We start from the raw sequence: 24,882 nt of genomic DNA on the forward strand, positions 1-24,882 counted from the left end.
CAGGGTGATGGAGAAGAAAATGTAGTTCCCTCGGTCCGAAAAGGAAAAAAATATTTAAAAGAAAAAACGCAGCGCTTTCCCGTTTTTACGTGAAACGAGACGACCGTTACAATGGCCGCTATGAGGAGAGTGAACGGGAAATTCTCCGGAATAAACCCCGCCGTCAGGTAAATGTTTTTAATCGAGCCGTGTTTACGGAAACCCACCCCCCCTTAACCGGAGCGGTCGAGCTAACGTGGCTAACGTTAGCATCAACCGCTGTCCGTTATTATCGGTGCTAACGGCTGCTGTGAATTAGTGAGCGATGATGCGAGGTGTTTAGCTTAGCCTTACGTTAATGTACTAGCGTTAAATTAACAGATTAGGATAAATAATAATTATTATTTATGACAACATCCATTCCTAGAAAACCCCCACACTCCATTGATCGTTATCGCCCAGACCTACAGGTAACGTCAACGCAGGATTGTATGGCATCAGATTAAATACAGAAATAATATATAATAATACAATCCAATGTAATCAAGCTAGTTCATCCTCAATTACTAAAACAATAGCATAGCAGTAAAAATATATCTATTAATCACGAAAAAAAAGCTCATAAACCATCACATTTATTAAATAAATGCTGGATTTTTGAAACAAACAAGCTTGATTTTAAATAAATTTACTCAGAAACTTACTCACAGACGTTGTGTTGGAGTTTTGTTTATCAAATTGCTGTTTCTAAACTTAATAATTAGTTAAATATGAATTACAACAAAGCCATGATGTCATAGTTAATGTGTATTTATTGTTGTTGTTGTGTTTTTCAGTTGTTGTCGCCTGCGTCAGGTTCAGGCTCTGCTCTTTGAAGGAGGCACCGCCACCCCGGATGGCATCCTGTGCTCTCTGGGTATGTTAACACGCAAACTTAATTCATGTTTAAGCTTTTATTCATTCATGTGGCTCCTAAAGCCACAGAGTGAGCTTCAGATGTGCGTACCACATATAAGGGATGTCTCAATGTACTGACACACATGTAGTTAAACAAGGGCAACAGGTTAAAGGAAGGAAAAATTAGTGTTTAGTTTCTAGGAGCAGCTTTAGAAGAGCATGTTTAATGTGAGCTGAAGCTTCAGTGCAAATTGTGCAAATTCTGATAATAGGAATATGTATGTATGAGGTAAGTGGGTGATAGTTCAACGGAGCAGAGATCAGTGTTGCCTGAAGGATCGTTCCATCTCAAATCATCAAATATTTGCAACGATTTCTGCTTGACCATCTCTGGTTTGCATTGTATTCCTTATAGCAGAAAATATGGATATTTCTAAACATATTTGTGACATTTTTAGCTTGATATATGCAGTATTTTCCAAGATCACATTCAAAATTTGAACATTTGAAAAAAATTGAATGATAATGTTAAAGACAAAAGCCCCAAATTTTATTTGTCATTGTGTCATTGGTTAAGAATCTGTAGTATTGGAGAGGCAGATCAAATAGTCTCTGATTATAGGTGAGTTAAAATATGAAAAAAAAGAAAAAGCTGTCATGACAAGTCACATCTTTAAGCTCACATTAACAAAAAAATAATAATTCCGGGGTCCACAAGTTATATTTTCTGAACCATATGTAGCTGCATGTCAGTAATACGAAACAAAACATACAGAATACTTTATATCAGAATTATAGGTTCTGAAACAATGACATGTTAAAAAAAAATCCAGTGAAAGTTTAAGAGTTTTGTATTTTTTAGCTCCTGAAACGTAGTCTCAAATTTCAACTTGCAAAAAAATGTGCCAAAAGTCAAGCTACAAATTCACAGACACTGTTTTAAATATCCATAATTTGTGATAAATAAAGTTTTAAGCAAATCAGAGATGCTCGAGCAGAAGGCCTCTGACGATCTGAGATGAAAAAACCCTACAATGAAATATGAACAGGTGTGTGTCATACAAAATATACTGTAGTTCAGGGTTTCAAAAAGTGTTGTTTCTGCCATTACAGACTATTTTAATTCTTATTTTTTTAACAGTAAATTAAATTGAACAGTCTCAACGGTCTTAAAGCTAACAAATATTGTATGTTTTTAGGAATTGACAGCAGATATAATGAAGGATGCACTGAGCTGGCCAAATACCTGTTCTATGGACTGTATGGACGAAATCCGTTGAATCTGGATCATGTCGTTGAGGAATTTCCTGAAGAAATGCTGGATGGTGAGTGTTCATGCCTACATTTTAAATCACGTTTGTGCTTGCAGTAGCTTTTATCTGCTCTCACGCATCACTTGTCTTCTTGCCAGATGTGATCCTGCTGGTTAAGGCCGAGTGCGTTCATCTCTACTGCAACCCACTGAACTACAGTTACCTGCTGCCTTATGTGTCTCACTGGAGGAACCTGCATCTCTACTGCATGACAAAGGCAGAGGTGAGAAAAAAAAACCCTTTTCCTCCCCTTCAAGACCTATCATTCCTGTTTCTCGCAGTTCCTGTGCGCTTAAGCTCGACACATGAACCATACCGAGAGTATTTAGGCATGTTGACATATCACCTGGCGGCAGTTTTAACACTGATAATACACAGGCTGCACAGCGATAGCAGCACATTCATTTTCATCAAAGCATGTTCTGGTTGTTTCCAGCGAACCTACAATTTGTGCACAGGTGGCTGCGGCTCCTCACACCTGCCGTCTCGTGTTGCCTTTAACGCTGCCATGTAGTAGTCGTGGGCTGCCAAATGTGTGTCATTGCTGTAAATTGTAAATTGGGCCCTTTGCAGCAGTGTTTGTAATCGTGATTGTTACCCTTGGGATTAAATCCCTTTCTACGTACCTCTGTAATTTTCCCCACCTCCACATGCAGTACGAAGACGAAGAGGCCGCAGAGGAATTCAAAATCTCCAGTTTCGTTACGATGGTGCAGGATTGCTATCGCATCGGAGTACCGTACAGCTCCCAAGGTACACATTATCACATTTTCATCTCCACATTCATTCCTTACACGTGTGTTTAGGAGATAGTGAAAAGTGTTCACAAATAACTGTGTCAGGAAGATGTAATCCAATGCTTTTTCATTAGTTTTCCCTTCTTAACAGCATGTTTCTGTGTAATTACACCAACATGCAGTTGAGTGATACTTTCCCTGCTGCTCGTTTTAGGACACATCCAGAGGTTTGATATGTTTATGGTGGAGAAGTGGCCCCTAATTCAAGCGTTTGCCCTGGAAGGCATCGGTGGAGGAAGCTTTTTTACTATGAAATACAAGGTACATTAACCAACAGCAACAAACACTATGTATAATGTTCTTGTGGTGCTATGCTTCTTATTAAATTTTGTTTTATGTGCTCCTGCAGCTCATGGACATGAGTGAGAAGCTGTGGCAGGTTTACAACAGACTCGACCCAGTGTCCCTGGATAATCTCCTCACCGAGGTACACTGAGTTTAACTGTTATAGCGCTGACACACTCAAACCACAAGACGTACTTGTGTGAAATCTGGACTTTCTTCTAAAATCTTCCTAAATCTGTTGCATCATCAGAACTTTTTTGATCAAATTATCAAAAGAAATAATCAAATTTGTCTTCATGGTCAAGAAAAGTTAGCGTCCAAACATGCTTTTCACTGACCTCAAATATGCTTTTTGAATGCTAACCCTTAGAGGTGTCCCGTCACGCCGGCGTGATATAATTATGACATTTTCGAGACATTACAATGAAAAACTACCGCACGTACGGCGATGTCGTCAACTTCACTCGAAAGTGCAGACTTTAAACTCTCTCCCAGTTTTTGTTTCATGTAGATAGACCACATACAACCGGAGATATGGTGTTGTGAACGTGCATGAAAAAAACAGGAGTAAATGTAAGCGTATGAAATATGCGCCACAGGTGTCGCATTGCTTTCAAAATCCTAGTAATTTTCTGTCGTTTTACAAAACGAAAGTGAAGGAAAGTCCCTGGAAGTGCAGCTCCTGTGACGTGGCTGTCTGCCTCATTCTGGACAGAAACTATAATCGCTAAAAACAGAAAGAAAGCCACACCTGCTTATTATATCGTTGCAAATATTTATATTTAGTTTGATTTTATATCAAATGTACCTTTTCATATACATATCTGTCACCTACGTTTACATTTTCAACTTTCAAAATGCTTCGTTCAGCGTGTTTGTGTTTTTTATTGTAATAAATAATACATTTTTCAAATTCAATTTTATTTTTATGTGTGTTTTTGAGCCCAAAATGTTGATATAATAAGTTAAATTTTTTTAAAAAAGAAGTCAGATCATATAGGTGATGTTGTGCTGAAAAAAAAGACACCAGACATGGGCAAATATGTTTCTATGTGGTATGTAAAGACAAAACTAAAATACCTCAGTCAATATTGAACAGTTTTAGTCATTAATAAAAAAGCTTGAGTTTATTTGGCTGATCAAAAGTCCTGTAAGGTCTATGAAGGTGTGTAAATGACCACATGCCTCTAACCTCTGTGCTGTTTGTCCTGTTTCAGGACTTGGTCGTCTTTGAGAAGCAGTGGAGTGCCTTTTTCTCCAGCATGGACCTGGAGAGTCACCTGTCCATCCTGGAGCTGTCTGAAGCTCAGGCAGGAGAGGTGCGTTTACAGCTGCATCGTCTGACAAAAATAGCAATCTGTGGACAGTCATGTAGGGTGTGAGTGTGTGTGGAACGATACAAATAGCATATAGGCTATTACTGAATGAATTGAAAGTGCATGGCTGGCTGTAGGCTCCTCCCCCGGGTGGTAATGGTACAGTCCAACCTGAAGCTCAGAACACAGAAATAGAAAATTAGAATAATGCCTCAGTTTTGATTGTTGTTTAAAAATCTAAATCCGATGCAACAACAAAGACACGAGAATTAAAAATGTGTAATTTGTGACGTAATCGCCCAACATTTTTTTCATTGGATTCATTTTTGATAATGCAAATCTGCATTCAGTACAGGTTTACAGTTTACGTCATGCGTTCTTCTTTCTCCCACACTTCACTTATGGGTTGTGATGTATGAAAAACCATAACTGAAGCACCCTCTCTGGAGAGCATTCTAGTTTATTCACACTTCTATAAATTGGAAACAAAGGTGGAGAGGCGAGAACAGAGGTGTAGTAGCTGAGAGAAGACTGAGCTATAGTCTGTTTTAGGTTAATGGAATTTACATACAAAGTGTTTTCAAACAGCACTTCAGTGTGTCATCTTAGTGTATGTCTGACACTCTACTTGTGTAAACATAAAGTGTATTCTCTTCGATCTGCAGGCGTTCCGTTTTTATTACTCTTACGGACTGATCTCAAGCAACATCACGGACAAAAGGTATTCTTCATGATCAGCGGTGTCTGAATACTTGTAGAACGAATAAATGCCGTCGCTTAATCAAACGTTTCTTTCTCTCAGTAAAAGCCAGCAGCCCTTTGTGCTGTTTGGGAAACACTCCTCCTTGAAGGATCTGGAGAGCTATTCATTCAACTTCCCTTCGGAGAGTCATCAGGTCCGCAACACGGGGCCTCAGGCTTCCACAGCCAGACATATGGTGAGAAACAGCAGCTGGGCGAGGGGGAATAACTGTATGGCAACAATCTGTGTTGGTGCAGCGAGCAAGTCGGAAATAGAACACTGTATATAGTGAAGAAAAAAAAAAGACGTATGAACCACTTACATTAGCGTGTAACCCCTATTAATGGCTGCACACCTGTTACTGTCAAAGCTCCTCAGCATGTCAAACAGACAACTGGCAGCTTCTCCATGTGTGTACGTTCTGTAAATCACATTCCAAGAGAAAAAAAAAGAAAGAGGAGAAAAGCTGGCGGCGGCAGCACCATCTGGTGAAGTGATTCGGTACAACCAGTGGTGTGCAGGGTGGTGTTTTGTTAAATCTCCCGGAACACGCTGTGGCAGGATGCTTGTAATTGCTGGTCACACTTGTCATGTAAATATGAGATATAGGTAATTTTGCACCACCTTTCTCTGTATCATTTGTCAAGTGGAAACATGCTGTTGTTGGTATCTTGCAAACAAAACACTGTTTACCCCCGTTAGATCCTGCAGTGTGTGGCTCCCAAAGGACCTCTTGCCTGCTCTCGGACCTATTTCTTCGGGACTACGCACACACCGTACCTTGGTGAGGTTTGCTATTTGACTTAAGTAATATTGATCAGTTTCATGTGTGTTTATTTAGTATTTAAGGGGTATTTAATGCACAGGTTAAGCAGGACCAGCTCACCTTTAGTTAGAAACATTAGTGAGAAAAGTTTGTGTTGTTACAGTTTGTTTAGGATGCAGCAAAGGCTTGATTGACTTTATTTATATTATTATAATTATTCTGTTAAATCACACTTTGTTTCTCCAACAGGGAATCAAAACACAGAGCAAAAGAATGCAGAAGTTTTGTAAGTGATATTTTTGGTATTGTAATATTTTTTCCCTTTGGTAAATGTTTCAGAGTGTCTAAAAGAGATGTTTGTTTTCTCCAGACTTCTGTCACAGATTTATTCCGCTGCAGTTCAAGCCGTCCTGTCAGGAATCAAATGCTACTCCTGTACGACCAGCGCTTCCAAGGTAAGAACAAAAACACAGCAGCAATTATAATTATGTATTTGCATGTACAGCTGCTCATTAGGAAATATCTTTGCAGGCTAAGGATGTAGCCGAGAACACTTTCCTGGTGGCGCTGGACTCGATGAACTTAAGTCAGTACCGCAGCTCTCTCAGGTACAGACTGTTTTGTTTATTCAGCATTGTGCCCTTTATGCAATCTTCATCGTAGCCTGAAATTAAATTAGTTGTTTGAATTGATTTGATTCTGTATTTTCTGTCCACAGGTCCAAATGTGAGTTCAGCATCCAAGCGGTGAATATGCAGGGGATGTGAGTGTTAATGTTATGTTTTCTTACAGAACTCATTGTCATTGTATTATTAGAGAAATATTAGCTACACTGATGATTTCTGATAAACCTTTTGGGAGCTTTCAGATCTAAATAGCCTGTTGTACTGATTTGCAGGATCGTTCCTCTGACTGATGAAGACAGCCGCTATGTAGTGAAAACAGTAAGTTAAAGAAGGATAGTTTTATTTGCTTGACCAAACGTGTGCACAGTTTTCCACCTTTGTGCTAATTCTGCTCTCTTTAAGGCCTCCCTGATTGTCCACGACATCCCAGACCTGCAGTGGGACGGAGGGAATCTGGGCTCCGTGGTTTTCTCTGAATCCTTCTTGGAGTCCAGCATCAACATTCAGCAGAGAGGTACGATATTCATTAAACTAATTAGAACCTTATTACTGATTGAATCCATAAAGACGTTTGATCGACATAATAAGCAGCACAGATCCACTGGCCCCTGTTCACAGACAAACAGAGCACTCGTCTAAAAATAGCTGATTTCCTGCTCTGTGGATCATATCTTCTGTGTTTGTCATTCCTTGGCTCTGCTGTTTATGCTTCATGTCAAGTCAGTGTGTCTCTCGTCCTGTAGATGGCACTGTGTCCTCAGACAGCTGCTACACCATCCTCACCACGACGGTGCCTCGCTACGCCTGCTGGCTGGTATGTGCTGCTGGAAAATCAATGGCATCAATGTGAAAAACAGCATTTGATGTCGTTACACACACTCATGCCTAATGTAAGCAAATGTCATTTCCTTCACTGTCCTTTTTCTGCTGTTTTTAGATGGAATCTGATGTCAAGCAGTCCGAACAAGCCCAAAACCTCACTAAGGTGAGCTTCCTGTAGTCGAAGCACGTGTGTCATGTCTGCTGTGTGTGTGTGTTCTCGTAGCCTAATGACGTACAATATGTGTCTTAAACAGAAAGAAGACGGCACTTGTTTGGGAGCTGTTCTGACTGCAGCAGATGCCGCATTCATGTTCTCTAGCAGCCAGCTCTCCACACCCGAAGAAGGTAACTCTCTCTACTCGAGCTATTAATTACGTCGCTAGCTAGCCGTGATTTGTGCCGTAGCAGTGCAGTGCAAAGACATCACATTCACAGTTTATTGCGTAGCTAAGAAACGAGTAAAATAGAATTTAACAAAACATAAATGGGAAATTACTTAGATTTTAATGACAAGTTTCCACGCTCTCTTTTGTCTAGTTTCCATTTCCTTTCACGCAATGCATGATGGTCCATATTGCTCGCTTAGTGACCATCAGCTGTATGCAACTTTTCACGGTGCATTGTGGGATATTTTGAGTGCAAGCTATACAGTCGTCCTCCTATTAAAGAAGGAAAACAGCAGCTGTCACTGAAATAAGTTGAAATTGACAAAAGTAATAATAAATAAAAATTTAATGAAAATCATGACATTACTTTTGAACTGTGGTTCAACAGAAATATTTTTTAAAAAACCCAAAACAAAACAAGCAAACAAGCATGATGGGACCCGTAAACTACTATTTAGTTGAACAACCCTTTGAGACAATCACTGCATCAAGTGTTTTCTGTAACTCTCAGTCAGACTTCTGCACCTGTTGACAGGTGTTTGGATTTCACTGCTCATCAGCAAAGTGCTCTCGTTTGTCCGGGACAGTTTCTTTCTTTCTTTCTTTCTTTTTTTAATTATTCTTTTCAACCACAATTCAAAAGCAATGTCTTATGTCACTAAATTATAATTTAGCAAATTTTTATTTATTACTACTTTTTTCAGTTTCTAGTTATTTGAGTGACTAGTATGAATTTTGCCTTTTCTTTAATGGAAGGTTATGGATACATTTGAGGATAACTGTAGGGTGTAACATTTGTAACCTGACATTTGGACAGGACTACAAATGGCGAACGCCCTGTATATCGTGGGGTGCAGTGGGCGATTTCAGACACAGCCTGGGAGTCATTTCTGAATCTCGCCGTGTACATAATATTGATTGAATTTTTCATTTTAGGCAAGATCACTTTCTTCTCTGAGGGAATCCTGTTTGTCCATTCTCAATACGGAAGCATTACTCTGTCCAAGGATCAAATCAGCAACATCAAGTTCTATCATCCGGTGAGTGTATTTATATGTGACAGTACTTCTTTGTTCTCAGCTGCATTGTGTGGGAGGACACGCATAGATATTTTTCTGTTTGTTCATTTTTCATTCATTTCCATGTGAAATTATGCTAAACCATGCTGCGTATTATGCTGAATCCCTGGTACCTGCTTGTGTGTGACTGATGTGTCCTCTTGTTACCAGGACTTCAGCGCTGTGGCTTCACTGTTCGTAGAATACGAGTCCAGCCTGCTCCCGCACCTCCCGTTCCCTCTCCACAGCTCCGATCAGTGTCTGGTCTTCGCTCTTCAGCCAGGAGCCAAGAGCCACAAGGCCTTCTATTCCAAGGTGAGACTTCAAGCTAGCGGTCGCTGACAGTTTGAGGGTGAACATACGCATGTTCCGGTTTATGTTTGTACGCAAAAGTCTGGGGCACATTATGTATTTTGTCATTTTTTGAAGTAAAAAGAAATAATTACAACACCTGCAGCCGACAGATATGGTAAAAATGAGACAGAAATATAAAGCAAATCTTTATTTCATGAACCTATTGTGGAGTGCGCTAATGTTTGGGCTTGTAAAGTCTCAGAACTTCATTAATTCAAAAGCTGTCAGTTGAATTTTTTAGGACTTGCAAGGCAGTTCAAGAATTATCATTAGGTACTGTCATCTGATGACAATTTATGAACTTTTTTATTAGATTAGGTCGCACGAACCGACGCCAAGTGCTGCAGCATTTATAAGTGCGTTTAAGTGCTTTCTGCCAAAGGAGGTTACTAACTACTGTCTGAGAAAGCTGCCAAACGTTTGCACATGTCAAAAAGACAATTTAATTTATTACTTTTTTTTTTTAAATCCTTAAAAAAAAATGTATTAACATTTGAAGAAAGGTTAATTCTTTATGTCTGTTCGCTGTGAGTGTTGTCGCTTTTTTTTTTAACTTATAAAAATCAACAAAATGCCAACATTTTATCACACAAGTCTATGTGTAACTCATCGCTTGTTACTGTAAACAAAAATATGTTTACCGCTACTTGTACAAACATTTTCTTTAATTTTTTGCTTGCTGTAGGTCTTGTCAGTGTGGAAGAACTCAGAATCTGGTCTCACTCTGCAATTGTTTGACCAAGAGCACTTGACCTGGAACCAGAAAAACATGTAAGGAAGCACTTTTTGCTCCACCAGTTTCTGCTATCGTGAAGTATGATTGGACATATTTTACCAGGGTAGACAATTAGGGTGATATTTGTTTATGAAATCATTAATTTTTTTATTTTTTCCAGGCACAAAAAAATGCAGAAACTACACGACAGTCAGGAGCCGCCAGTGGCCAAACGCAGAGGCAGTTTGAAGACTTCGTACTCTCAGCTGCCAGAGCAGGAAATGTGAGTCCACACACATAGATAGCAACGAGTGTACTGCAAAAGTAGGGTGTATAAAAAGTAAAAAAAAATGCACTGTGGGTAAAATAAGATAAAAATTTGGGTAAATAGCTATACAACGGGAGCATAAATCTACCAGCTAGTAACTGACTGATCGCACGGTGCAGGTTTCCCTCCACTATCGCTGGAAACAGTTGAAAATCTGTACTGCCTGGGGCACTAAAGACCTCCTCAGTCTGTCTACTGAGCAGGACTAAGACAGCAGCCTGACACGTACATGCCCCTCTGTCGACTGATTGAACTGCGGGGAGGGTTTCGGGCGGCGCTCGTGATGGACAACAGCTTATTTAGCCTCCTTCTCTCTGTCACTGATATAATCTGTGCCAGCCCCAGCGCCAGCCCGAGTGCATCGGGGTTGAACCAAACAAGCAATAAAACCCGATGCTAGGTATTGCTTAATCATGAGTACGTATTCCCAAAATAGCATTTAAGCCTGTGTTTCCTGATACACTGTTTTCATCAGTGCTGACCCTCCACACTCGGGAGCTGTTTTCTGCTGATAGAAACCACGTAAGATAATGTGGCTTCATTATTCGGGCCAAAATTAGCTGCGCTTACATTTTTTAAATCCCTGTCAGTGTTGCTAAAACAGGGGAACACAGCACTTTGAGGCAGAGTTTTGGTTTTCCCAGGTCTGACCCAGATTTGTCACCTGGAATAATTACAACTCCAGCTGCTTTAATCATTTGCACCCAACATAGTCTGCCTCTTTGGCACGAGTTAGCATCACCAGTCTCATTTTAAGTGCTATGTTCCACAAGAGATTAAAAACATTTTGTTTTTTTTTATAGAGATGGCTCCTGTGAAATTGCTCAAATGCAATTAATTGTAATTAAAATCCTTGCTGTAAACACACCGACTCTCCACGTGAGCGCCTTACAGATAAAGGATCAGTCTCAGCACGCTGCCTTTATCTAGGTGCGGCAACCAGTTGTGACCCCATTTCTTCTCACTGATTGCTGTTTTCTGGGCTTTTTCAGGTTCCTTCAGCATTTTGCTCTCAGCAGCATCGGTCAGGAGCCCATCCTGTACGACCACCTGGGGGTGCTCTTCCCCTCTGCAGAGCTGAGAAACCCAGCCGCTGGTCAGGGAGACAAGGTGAGTCCACTGACTGAAGGTGCAGAGAATCTTGTCTCCTGTTTTTTGTAATGTAGATATGGTAAAACATTTTTCTTTACCAGCGTCGTAGTTTATTTATGACAAAGAATATCTGGTTTTATTTTGCTTGAAAGGTCGTCATCACCATCGTCACCGGACTGCCAGGGAGCCACAAGAAGACGCTCTGCAACTGCCTAGTGGGCCTGAGCAAAGAATCCGAAAGGTAAGAGATGTTGTTATAAATGTATAATAAATGGATGACTTTCAACATAAACAAAAATAATACACTTTTTTTTTTTTTTATCATTGCACCCACAGGTGGGTGCTGTATGAGCCTGATCCCGACAGATTCTCAGCCTCGCACCTCCAGCAGTATTTATCCAGCTTCCTGGAGAGCCAGAGAGGCACAAGAGGCAAACCTCGTCTGCTGGTGCTCTCACCTGGGTAGGAAACTGACAGAACTGAAGAAGAAGCTTTTCATTCCAATTATACAATAAATAATGTGAAAATTAGAGTCTGACATTTAAGATTTAGGACTGATCTGAATCCTTACAAACAAAACAGATCCTAGAATCCATCCCTTTGGAGCATTTAGAGTATGCTGAGCTTTTACAACTTGATAGCAACGTATGAATCAATTAGGAAAAGACTGAAATAATTTACTGTTTACATTTACTGCTTACAGGTACACAGATGTTCTGGATATTGTCCAGGCAGTCCTCTTCCATCCGGACCCAGTGGTCCAGGCGTGTTTCACCATCGGCGCCGTGACAGCCTGTGTGAACCCCCTCGCCTCCTGTATGGAGCATCGGTAAGGTTTCTGGGTCTCAAATGAAATGAGCTTCAACTGCCGACTCGTAGTATCATGTTCATCATTCTCTGACATCAGCTAACTCTTGTTTAGTCTATCTACTCGCCACCAATAAGGCATGAAACGTGACTTAGAAAATGTTGTAACTCGCGTCAAAGAATGACAAGCTATGCCAGTTTCACAACAAAAAATACTCAAGTCACTCCTGCTGCACAGTCCGCTGTTTACCTATGAAGTATGTTCCAAAAAATACAGATTTTTAAATCATTTCTAGCACAAGTATCAGTTTCCCTCCATTGTAATGTCGCTGCATGCCAAAAAGGTAACTAGCAACCAATGTTGGCCATGTTTTACAACATGTTTCACCCTTTTGTGCCAAGTTAAAAAGGTTAAGTAAGCTTAAACAAACAAGCACCGAGGGCTTCACTCAGCTATGTTCTCATGTGACATATGGACGGACCAGATGATATCAGACAGAGCTGGATGATGAAAAATTGTTGAAGCACCGGAGGTTTCCAGGACAAGGTTACATGACACTTTTAGCTATTAAAACTCAAGGCTGTGTGCCTTTTTACAGAGAGGATCAGCACTACATTTAATCTCACTCTCCTTTTGTTACAGGCTTTATATGTAGCTTACAGAGCTTCTCACTGTCGTAGATTGACTGAGCTGCTCCGCACAATATGACATACCACTCCGGTTAATAGGCTGTTTTCCAGCGCACAGCCAAGCCGGCCTGCCCGGTGATACGTACATACAGATGAAGTCAGTCGAGAGGGTTCAGTCTTTACAGCATGCTTGGAGAACTACTGCCATTGTCTGTCTTCCACAGAAATTTAATTAAAAAGCCAGTAGGTGTTATAATAAAAGCCCTGGTAAGCAGCTGAACTATTCTAATTCGATTCTGCAGAGTAACATTCATAAATGTTGGATAGTTACATAAATATTTAAAACATAACACTAATAATGAAAAGCCCTTTGGACACTGTGATTGTCTAACAAGCTCAGCTTTAATAATAAATCTTCAAGGTGTTTTAGATCTTTGCGCTATGAAGATGTTCTGTTGACCCCCCGGTTACACTCCGACGAGCAGCAGTGGAAAAATGTGTAATAAGAGGTTTAGTGAGCAATGCTGTTTGCACTGACGTTTCCATTCGAGGCATCTTGAAGCCTCCTGTCACTGTCTGTTGCCGTAGACTGTGTGGAGGTCTGCGGACCCCTACTATGGCGCTAATTGGGTGTGGTTAGCCCAGCTTAGGCCTGACCTGCCTGTCACCCCCTTCAGCATAGCCCTTTAATCCCCCAGATCCACATGTGCGACCAACACAGCCTCTTCACTGAAGCTCATCAGTCAGTCATGATCTATTCTTTGTGATGGATGTAGACAGTTCATTACATCAGGACAGGAAAGATAAATGCCTTTCAAATTGCTGATCCCCCCCCTCCAAGAGCTGCCGGGGAGGGTCTGCGGTGTTTGGAGGGAGACTTGGCTCAGAATGCTTATTCAGAAAGTGGTGCGTAACGCTGATTGATTTGAAAACTCGGGATAAATTATTAGAATAAATTAAATAAATTGGATTATCGAAAGCTTTTACATTGGTCAGTTGCCAGTCAGAGTCATGATGTCATGCAATGAAAAATGCCCCGTGATGGATAACCGGCCCGCTAGCCGAGGGCCATAACATGGAATTAGCCCGTTTATTGCCGCACAACTTTGGCATGCGCCCATCAGTCATAAATAGAGTTCTTATTAGCGATGATATAAGACATGGGTTAAATAAAGAGGGCCGCTAACCGAATACATTAAAACACGGCTCTGACATGTGTTGCGTGGTTTGGAAGCTTTTCAGCTTAATCTACAACACGACAGTGGCCGTTTCAGTCAAGCTCGATTTGCATTTGATTGTTTTGTGACAGTCAAGTATGTTGTGTGTTTGACCTAAAGTGTTTCCTGTTTTGTCTGTCGCTGTAGGTTTGCGTTTCCTAAGCTGTTGGAGCAGTGCAGCCAAGGTTAGTCCTGTCTGGTGAATTGTTCTACCATCGACCTACCACCTACAAAATACTTCTCTCCTGAAATACTGAGTAGTTCAGTGATGTATAGATCTTCCAGAAATGTAATGCTCTTTGTAAAATGTTGTTTTGTCTTTGTATTGCTTCATTACGACGTCATTCATTGATTAATTACTTTAAATGGTAAATAGAAGGCTTTAAAGTGCTGCTGCTCTGACGTGTGAAGCGTGTCGCACCTTCCACCTCCTTCTCTGCTTAAAAATGCAAAACTGGAACCTTTAAACAACATATTACACAGACACATAGGTCACAGCGTTCCACAGAAGATGGAAAGTCTTAGCACATCTTGAAATATTGCGCATTCCAAGTATGTCGAGAGATTTTATTTTCCACGAAGAACTCGGTCGTGACGGTGAAAATGTCTCCCGTCTTGCAGTTATTCTGCACCACGGCTGTAGGAGTACTACAGCTTGTTTTGTTTATTTAAAGACTTAGAGCGCGTTTAATAATAGGTCTGCAACAAATAATCCTTCAGTTATTCGTCAAGTATGAAATTAATCATCAACTACTAAAAATATAACTGATAATTTTAAGATTTTCGGGTGTTTTCTGGGCTCCTTTATGACAGAAAACTGAATATCTTTGAGATTTGAACAAAACAAAACATTTAAAGCACCATCGAGGGCTTTGAGAAACAGTTTTTTTTTTTATTTTATTTTATAGATCAACCAATGAATCTATTGTTGGAGGAAAATTAAAGATTGATCAGCAGCTGCAGCTCTCTTTTAATAAACACTGTATTTATAAAAACCGATGATAGGCTCAGCACTGCACTGCCGCAAACTTCGCTGCATGTGTGAGGGTACACAGTCTCCACCTCATTGTGTATTCTGAAGTGACACATTGCCGTCTTTGTTACGGGATCCAGACAAATCCCTATTTGTGCTGCAGAAAGGAAGTCTGGCTGAGCAGAGCCGCGATGGGGATGAGCAAGAGGCAATCACCGCAGTTTAATCTGCCTCAGAATAACTTATTATACCCTTTATATCAGTCCAATCTTTTGAAGGAATCAAAACGTCAGTGCAGCTTCCAGGTGGGACAGCAGCAGTAACGCCACTAAATCAAACCGCGGCGAGACACATGCAGGTTTTTGTATTTCCAGGACGGTGATCCATTTTCTCCAGGAATCCACATTCACGCTCTCTGTCTCTCCCTCTGTGTGTGCCTCGTTGTATGTCAGGCATTGTGAGTACAGTGGTGTTCACCGGGCTGACAGCAGAGAAGCAGCACCCTCTCATGCAGCATGTTCAGCAGTTGGTACGCTCTGCCAACCCCACGGCTGCCTTCGTCCTGGCAGAGAGAGGAGCTGTCACCTGGTAGGCGCCCGCAGAATCACGATCAATGCCGCAAACAGTCATTTAGCTGCTTTTATCTGCGTCTCAAACATTCACCCCAGGCTACACTTTATTCCACTTTTCTTTTTTTTTTAAGTCCAAAATCTGTTCGGTCGGAGCACTGCTTAGTTAACACATTTCTCACTGCACTCTTGACTCAATATACTGTTATTAAAAGTATTTTGTGCATAGAAAGTGCGTTTAAAAGTAGACCATTTTAAATAATATTCATTCTTCATTGTATTTCTTTTTCTTCACAGGAATGAAAATGCGATGCTGATTTTGTCAGAGAGCAGCTTCAACGAGCCTCAGATGCTGAGAGCACGTTATGTCCTCTACCCCGGATGGTAAGACCTGTATGGCCGCTGAACGACAGATTGATTCCTGCTTCGGCTTTCCTCAGCGCTCGCCTCCCCGCAGTTTAATTGCCACTCAGCTGCAGTGGTGGGGGTATCGTCTGCTGATTGCTGTAAAGCCCCTCAGGGCATCTCGTGTTCTATCACCAGTCGCCTCCTGGCAGCACAGTAACAAGCTGTTGGCCATGCAGTTGCCATGTACACAGAGGGGGTCTCTTTCCCTTTGGACCCGGTCCACTCAGCCTTCATGCCTCAATGGTCAGCCTAATATGAACCCCTGCTTAATCCTCCCCTCGGATCATACACCGGCTATCTGGCCACAGTCGGGCTCTTTAATTCACTCATCTTCAAGCATTAATTTTGTGCGCCGCTCGCTTATACGAGTGTGCTTGAGCTGCTCTCAGACCTCGACAGGAGGCTTTCTCACCTGCCGACGTCGGGTATTTACAGATTTGTCATCCACTCCCACAGTTTCGCCAGCAAATCACATCCACTGGCCCCTTTCCTGCGAGCAGCTGGTAGAGTAAACAAGTTTCCAGCCAGAGACAAAATGTAGCCCAAACATTTGGCTTGTTCTCGACTTAACTTTCTCACTATTTGTGTAATGTGCACATGTTCTGTGTTCCAGGTGCAAAGGGCGTTTCTTCTGTGGTTCCGGGGCTCTGGTCCTCACCCAGCAGCGCGTGGCTTTCAACCGGCCCCTAGAGAGGCCTCTATTTGTCACCCGCTGTAAAGGTGAGATGGAAAGAAAGGCCCCCCTCCTCCTCCCTCTCTCCTCTCCTCTCCTTTTTTTTTTTTTTTTTTGACTCTTACACGTGACAGAAGCTCCAGATATGAGCTGGCAGGATTTGGTTGTGATTACATAAGCTGTCTTTCCCTCCAAATATGGAGACAGCTGAGGTCTCAAAGTAATTATCAGCCGTCGCTGTGAAATAATCTGTATCCCCAAAGGATGCACTTACAATGTTTTGCCACCAATCTCGCTTTTCAGGAAATTGTTCATTTGCATTATCATTGTTAAATTGTGCGATTTGTTCGACAATACTCACTGCTGAAGCTTTTGTGCTTTCTCCTGCAGCAATCAAGTCATCGCTGAGGCCGAGCCCCTTCCGAGGAAATGTGTACAACGTTTGGGGAAAAGTCAGGTTTTCTGGTAGGAATTACCTGTTTTTTATCTCATGAAACACATTTCTGCTAACCTTTGAAGTTTCCAGATCAGACTGTGAATTCCAGACAGCTTGCTTACGATGAGCGCTACTAAACAAATGTGACTTCTTCCCTCGGTGGTAATATTTGACCTGCACTTCCCAGTTTTGGGGAATTCTGAGAGAAAAGATTGCTCTCAAGGCAGGCAAGAAGCTCCTGACGGTAGGAATACTGCTCGGTTGTTGCTCTGGTGTCCGGTGTTTAGAATTCAGTTCATAGTCCACTGGTTTGTTTTCCTCCACGTAGTTTTCTCACTCTTTTTTTATTTTTTATTTCTGTAGAGCTGTTGCATGAGGAGAGAGAGCGTTCAGGTGTGCAGATATTTGCAGAGCGTTGGGAGGATTCAGTATGAAATGAGTGTGGTGGTTGTATGATCCTGAGACTTCCCGTAGTGTGTATCTCAGTCACCGTCTTCAGGGTAGTGTATCATTTGCATCACTTTAGTTGTTTTATTTCAGCTGTTGTGCATTCGACGCATATTTTCATAGGGTTAGGTTCATCGTGTTTTGTTCTACACGTGAGTTCTGTGAGCCGTGTTGGGAGCAGAAGGGGGCCGTATGGATGTTAAAACATTAACACCCCACCGACAGCATGCTGGTAACACATGAAGCCGCTGCAGCAGGTGTTACACAAGGTGCGAACTGTACGCGAGACGAATCTGAGCCCTTTCGTCTGTGAAAACCTCCAGACTCGGAGCAGCTGATGGAGGTGAGCTACAGCGCGGCGAGCGGCAGCCTGAGCATCGTCCCAGATCAGAGCGCTGACCCGCTGACCCCGGGCCCCGAAGACACCAACACGTCCTGTTTCCTCGTCTTCGATGGCGTCGACCTCACCGAGGATGGGCTGAAGGACTGGCTGCGACTGTGCGCCAAGCAGGTGATAGAGGCTCACGTATAGATCTGTTATCATGCAGCGTCAGTCGGGTATGAAGTGTTGTATAACCGCAACCCTGTTGTTCCTCTTTGATGTTTACAGAGGCAGACAAAGATACCTAAGAAGACTAAAAATACCCTCACACCACAAGAAATCAAGCGCATACATGTAAGTATCTATTGTCTCACTGACACGCTCCAAACTGCACATCACAATGATATTATGTTCATAATTATTAGTGCAGTGCATAATAATTAGCTCATAAAAGGCTCCAAACGAGCAAAACTACACGCAAAGAGGTAGCGGGGTTATGGGGTACAGACTGTTTTCCATGAATAAAAGACACAAGCACGTGCTGTTCAGAGCTCGAAGAACCTCGTGAACTCACTTTCAAGTATTTCTGCTTGTTTGCTGCACACATCAGAGTGTGCTCATATTGATAATGACATACTTATGTGCATGTTTACCAGAGATTTGTCTGTGCAGAGCCGCACAACAGCTACAGCGAAAGACAGAGAAAAGTAGGTGCTGTAAACACAAGTCGGTTTCAAAGTAATTCCAAATTTGTAAAATGAAATGCGCCGTATTGGTTAGGAACATATGTGTTTTGTGACAATGAAAGCACAAACACGTCAATGGCTGTTGGTTTTATTGTTGAGAAATGCCAGAAAACAAAGATTTTCAATGTTAGATTCAAGTCTGGTTGAACATTTGTTGTTCTTGTTTCCTTGTTTGTAGGTTTTAGTTTTTCTTTTAAGCGAGCTGGTGCCGTGTTCAGGAACTAAATTGATGTGGGACTTTTCTGATCGATATTTTTTCCAGGTGAAAAGACGTTTGGAGCCGCTGCCACCAGGCTGGTTCTACAACGGTCATCAGTTTGTCGACATCTTTGCAGAGAAAAGAGACTTCCATCCCAGTATCCTTCTCATTGCGGCTGCTCCCAATATATTTAAATGCCATTTTGTCAGGTTTTCTTTGTCATATTTTAAATTCAGAGGCAGGTGCGCTTATAACAGGCGTTAAACAAAACCTCAGTGTTTGGGTAAAGCTTGTTTGATAAGTCTTGAGCCAATTGGATTCACAAATACAGATACAAGCCTGACCTTTTGACCCAGAAGAACTGACTAGTAATCATGAATCAGTGTTGGCTGTGGTGACTGTGTCGTTGTGGTCCTTACATCGCCGTCGCTGCAGACATGGACGAGTTCATCAAAGAGTACATCGCCGAGGCCAACAAGCACGTCGAGCATTTCAACCGTCAGCTGGAGCTGCAGCAACAGCCCGACCTGTTTGATCCGTGATAGAGTCTCTGTGTACGTCCGCTCCATCTGTCTCGTTTTATTCGTGAGGGAAGCACTGCGGGAGGGGCAGGGAGGGCACAGGGGTTATGTACCGAACACTCCACTCGAATGGTCAATGTGTGTTCACGCCACATGCATCTTCAGCTGCTAGAAGCCCATTCCAGAAAGCTGTATTCCTTGGCCACTTTGTCTCACTGTTTGGTGGCAGGTGAGCTTTAGAACAGTTATGTCACCGCTAAGTTGTGTATCATCGCCGTCGAAAGCGAGCGTGTTAATTCAGATTAAGTCATGATTTGCACACAAATGTGAAGCAACACAAGAGTCCGTCTTTACACCAACGCGATTACGCCACCGAGCCTGCGAGCTCCGAGACTTTCACAATTGAAAGGGAATTTCCGACCGCACACTCCTACAGCTTGTGCATTTCTGTTTATCACAGTTGGCAAATTAATGCCTCTATTTCTGGGCAGGCGTGGATAGCCGTGTGATTCTGGTGGGCTCCCTGGTGGGGTTTCTCAAGAATCGCTCCTCCTCTGTTGTCACCCAATCCGTGGCCCACCTGTTAGCTTGTCTGCAAGCCACGCTGCAGCAGAGGGAGCGCTTGGCCATAGGGCTGTAAACACGGAACAGGCTGTTGGCGGCGGACAACTGATGAATGATGCCATTAATCACATAGCTATACGCCGTCCCAGTGCTTTATTTTAAGACTCCTGGAGTGAATCTAAATGAAAGTGCAATAATACACACTTCAGTCCCCGCAGCGAAAAGTGTTGTCGCTGTAAAACAGCTGAGGCGTCGCAAAACACGGCGAACCACTGAGGTCACCAGAAACTTTCCCCTCAGTCACCGCTTTCTGTTTATTATAACGCTGCTAGTTAACAGCGAAGACAAAACGTGGTCACAGGAAGTGGAGTTAGGCTTCGCTGCAGCCGGGTGCTGAACACTCATTGCACCGCTTTTATTCTCAGCGTGAACATTCCCAAATGATTTCGTCCTGTGTGTCACTGTTTGGGTAGGAGTGGGGGCAACACGAAACAATCTGGGAAAACCTTGATTTGAATTTATTGTTTAGTTCGTTTTGGGTAAACATGAGTAGAGCCATGAGTAAAAAGGTATAAGGCTTTGTGTCGGTGGTGTGATGTTGCAGAGAATCCTTCATTAATGAGTAGTTAGGCTACTGTCTGCTCTGCGATCGTGTGTCACACTGATGTTCTATGCATGTCTTCCTCTCGTCGGGGTTCCTACGCAGGTTTTAAATGTCTTTTCTGTGACTCGTCCAGAAAACCTGTGCCGTTATTTATGCACTCGAAGTAGAAGTTGTTTCAAAAGTGAGAAATAATCGTGACGTAGAAGGTGGAATTGTGTAGGAACCCCGCCACAGTACGTCGGAGATGAGGTGGCTTTCATTCACTATGGGGTTAGCAATGTACCACGCAGACTAAACGGCGTTTGGGCCAAGTGGTCGAGGTTTCTCTCGAGTAACGCGATACTGACAACGGAACGTTTAAATGCACATGGCAGTGTGCGCATACTGCTGCTACTACAAATGTATGAAACATTGCTTTGACCACTGTACCAAAAAGTTGCCTGTGCTCAGCAACGAGTGCTCTGAGATTTTTAGCACGCCAGAGAAGAGAGGGAGGTTGTTTCTGATTAAAATATCTTATTTTTTCAGCGAGGAGAGGCTTGCATATCAGCGAGGTTAAAGCTCACTGATGTAATATCTAACAAGATGTTTGTCAACTCTCGTCGTTTCATTCTCGACATGTCTGCCTGACAGCGCTGTCAGCATCGAGCAGAATCGAGAGCATCAATCGTTTTTAAAATTCCGGCGATGCGATTACACGATTAGCAAGTTCTTCTTCCCCTCAGACAACCTCTCTGTCTGGTGCAGATTGAAATGATCTTAAGCCTGACACTGCTGGCCCCATCCGTCCACTTTGATCTGAGCAAGCCATACCGTCTTACGCTAGATGTGCTGCTGTCTTTTTATACCAATCACATGTAGTTTAGACTAGCACATAGCATAGCAACGCCTCTAACATGTATTACCCTGGCATGTTCCAGATAGCCGGCAAAAGAGACGTGGAGAGGAGTCGCTCGCTCCGATAGCTCCCTCTCTTTTACTCTATCAAAGAAGTGCAATTGTTTCTCGTGTTTTTTTTTAATATATTCTCCTTACAGTACCCTCGAACGGCTCTTTAAGGACAATGCAGGCGAAACAAACGAGCTGCCAAATTCTCCGTCTCTCGCAGCTCGCATTCTGTGGTCTGCCGGATTCCTGCTTTAAGTGCTTGTAGCTCACATAACGAGTCATGGGTTCGGCGCAAAATTAAATGCCGGCGCTTACGAACGACTGATGTAACAAAATGCAAACAGATTACGGTGCATCTTTTTAATGGAGCGGGATAATATATAACTTAAATCCTGCGGTGACAAAACGATAACCTTTTGTTTAAGCTGGATCCTCTCTTTTTTTTTTTTTTGATGCACTCTGTAAGCCGTCTGTTTGGAGCAACAGTTCTATAGTTATGTAATACTGCAGAGAGTTGCCGCGATTGACAGCGAATGTAGTCGTGAGGCAGACGTATGGGAGGCTGAAGGTGCCACAACTTTAAAACCTGCTGCACGTCAAATAAAATGAGAGAAAGCAGAGAAATCCTAATTGGCCAAAAGATCAAAAAGTCGTCCTTAAAGAGTCGAGGGTTATGTAAGACGTTTGTGATATTTAAATCAAATTAACACTAACAGATATACACGCACACACGTATACACGGCTTCTACTACAAGTATGTCTACACTATCCTGCATGTGTCGAGATGTCTTGTGAATATATTCCGACAAAATTGCCTTTCACCAAACTGGTACAGAAAAGAGAGATCGCAATTTATTTTAACATATCTGCTGAGAATTTGAGAATTACCTCGAAATATTTTTGTAAGACTGTGAATTGAACATTCTAGATGCAAACAACAACAAAAAAAAAGTTTCCTTTCGCACAAAAAAAAGCAGATGCAATTTTTTTTTTTGTAGAAAAAGAAAAAAAAAAACTCGAGAATCTGATGAGACGTCAGGTTTCTCTGATCCAGCAGTGCCTCGGCTACGGCTAAGAAAAGCAGAGATTAAAGCTGCGTTCAGAGCTCCATCCCTCTCCCCGTCGTCGTCAGGGCGGCGGAGGAGGAGGAGGAGGTGTTGTCAGGCGAGGATCCGTCCTTCAACAGTGTTGGTGAAAGGAATCCATGGAGTCGTTTCTCTTTTTTTTTTTGTTTTTACTAGAGCCAGAGGGTAAAGTAGGCGGGGTCACACGGGGAGGCCGCTGGCGGGCTCGGGATAATTCAGGTACTCTTACAAACTAACCAAAAAAAAAAAGATGGTGGAAAAGGGGCAAGGCTAGTTCTTATAAATTTCATTTAACGGTACGTTTCTCGCTGGTTTACTTTGGTTTAGTTCAAGTTGAGGAGAGAAAGCTGCATTTTTGTGTCTAGAGAAATAGAAATGTTGTGTTTTTAGCCCGGCCCGAGCGCGGATATAGAACCTTTATACGGAAGGATTGAGTTTGTGACTAAAGTTGGGTGGCTCCTACTTATTGCACATGGGACCCCCCGCAGAGCCCCCCACAAGCTCCCCAGTGTGACGGCTACGAAGCCCTCTGGCAGACCGAGCACTCCGGTGTCTTCATCCTGTACGTGGAGGATAGCCACTCTGTAGCTGAAGTTATAGGACAAAAACAAAGTTTGGTGTCAATTGGTTTTTCGAAGAAGGGAACCGTGATGCGAAAGGTTTTTTGTTCTATTCTGGTTTTGAGAAAAAAACAAAAAGAAAGAGGTCAGCGATGTGGAATGTATCTCGGATATTTTTATGGTATTTTTGTGCTCATTGGAGAAAAAAGGCAAGCTTGAGAAATGGAGTTTTAACCGACCAAATACTCCTCAGGCCTCAGGGGACTGTTGATGCTAATTGTTTGGGTTAAAAAGGGAATCACAGGCGCTCCACACCCACGGTCCTCTCAGACGGCGGGAAGAATTCGCTCAGGTGTATTTATTGCGTCCGTTACCTGAGATCGCACATTTGCCCTGTAAAACACGAGTCTCACAGAAGAAGATGGAGGTGAAATTGTGGTTAATGTCTTCTGTCTGTAGCCACAAACCAACCGGCCGCGCAACAAAAAGGAAAAAGAAAAAATAAATGTTCACGTCAAGGAACAGTTGTGATTCAAGTCGGCAGGCGTTTGATGTCGCGATGGCAGAATTAGATCTGTGCAAGAAAAAAGAAAAAAAAGCAAAGGGCTCATTTCTTCTCCCCTATCTGCAGGCCGTCCAAAGTGAAAAAAAGGAAGAAAAAAAAACTTCTTATGGTCTCTATTGTGATGAGAAGCAAAGCAAAAAGAAAAAAAAAGGTAACTTCAAAAGTGCCAAACCGACTTCCACATTCTGAGGGCGTTCACAGAAAGTGAGCAAAAACTGAATTGCATTTGCACAAAACGACTTTAACTTCTGTTTTTTTCCTGTGACTGATGCTTTTATAAACTAATTGTTGTATTTATTGCACCACGTAATACATTAAATATTTATATGGTTGATCAGAGCTCCGTCTCCTGTCCGTTAATGCCTCGTTTCAACACTCATTCGCTGCACCGTGGCGGCGCAGCTGCGAGAGGCTGCATGTAAAACGCTGCACCAGCCGAGCCACGGAGGTCCCTGTTGTGGGGATTTGGGGAAACCTGGACTAAACACGGAGCGAACGTACGAGTGTTTTGTTTGCTGAAGAGAAACGGCAGCTGAAGCAGCCCTGAGAGAATGTGAGGAATCCTGTCCTGCATGTCCCTCCATTTCCTCACGCTGCATGTGTGTGTGTGTGTGTGTGTCTAAAAAGCAAAGGAAGAAAAGCCCGTGCGTGTCCTTGTATTGTTGCCAGGCAGATACAGCCCTCCACATGGCTAACCTCTGACATCAGCGTTTCCTCGCCTCTCCGCTGCCACCACAGCGCCGCCACTTTCTCCCCAGCGACTCAAGGCAAGACCGCCCGCCCAGATATACACTTAGCGCACTTAAAACGCGCTCTCGCCGTATCTCCTCCACCGTTAGCCGCCCTTTTTTCTCTCCTCCCCGCCCTTCCATTGTTGTATTTTTACCGAGGCACTGAGCTGAGGCTATTTGTGGGCTATTATGACAGCCACATGTAAACACTCATCACTCTCGCTGGCGTCTGCCAAAGCCTGCTGAGTGGGTCCAGGTCACTACAACAATGGATCACTGTGCTGGATCTGTTCACTTTCTCCAAATGGGATTACAGGGGAGTTTCTTTTCCTGTTGTTTTTTTTTTAAAACTCTAATAAGGTGACACGTTGCATGATTTTTCTCGGATCGAAAGAAAGTTCTGCAGCTAGGTAGGAGTTTATAAATCACACTTAGCTTAAAGTAATCCTGTCTAGCCTCAC

General features: G+C 42.6%; 1 protein-coding gene across 1 annotated transcript; it reads left to right on the top strand.

Moving 5' to 3' along the window:
* dnaaf9 (dynein axonemal assembly factor 9) lies at positions 1-23,714 on the top strand. The gene is made up of 37 exons (XM_008283188.1): positions 1-167; positions 816-895; positions 2,076-2,201; positions 2,288-2,412; positions 2,846-2,942; positions 3,141-3,247; positions 3,336-3,413; positions 4,489-4,590; positions 5,253-5,308; positions 5,390-5,525; positions 6,032-6,113; positions 6,345-6,381; positions 6,466-6,550; positions 6,627-6,703; positions 6,814-6,858; positions 6,994-7,039; positions 7,124-7,235; positions 7,465-7,535; positions 7,659-7,706; positions 7,798-7,888; positions 8,866-8,969; positions 9,159-9,302; positions 10,027-10,112; positions 10,238-10,339; positions 11,377-11,494; positions 11,629-11,717; positions 11,813-11,938; positions 12,180-12,305; positions 14,278-14,315; positions 15,556-15,691; positions 15,970-16,056; positions 16,694-16,800; positions 17,144-17,218; positions 17,960-18,147; positions 18,247-18,312; positions 18,967-19,060; positions 19,339-23,714. The coding sequence occupies exons 1-37, from the start codon at positions 112-114 to the stop codon at positions 19,443-19,445; spliced, it is 3,450 nt and encodes a 1,149-aa protein (XP_008281410.1). The 5' UTR covers positions 1-111; the 3' UTR covers positions 19,446-23,714.
* Positions 23,715-24,882: the final 1,168 nt, after the last annotated feature.

The sequence above is a fragment of the Stegastes partitus genome, unplaced genomic scaffold (genome assembly GCF_000690725.1).
Source record: "Stegastes partitus isolate 25-593 unplaced genomic scaffold, Stegastes_partitus-1.0.2 Scaffold301, whole genome shotgun sequence".
NCBI classification, from domain to species: Eukaryota; Metazoa; Chordata; class Actinopteri; family Pomacentridae; genus Stegastes; species Stegastes partitus.

Excerpts from the sequence above, each read along its gene's own strand:
- dnaaf9 (XM_008283188.1), top strand. The coding sequence starts at position 112 with ATGGCCGCTATGAGGAGAGTGAACGGGAAATTCTCCGGAATAAACCCC. Across the intron at positions 6,114-6,344 it reads TACGCACACACCGTACCTTG|GGAATCAAAACACAGAGCAA; the intron begins GTGAGGTTTGCT and ends TTTCTCCAACAG. Across the intron at positions 7,889-8,865 it reads GCTCTCCACACCCGAAGAAG|GCAAGATCACTTTCTTCTCT; the intron begins GTAACTCTCTCT and ends TTTTCATTTTAG.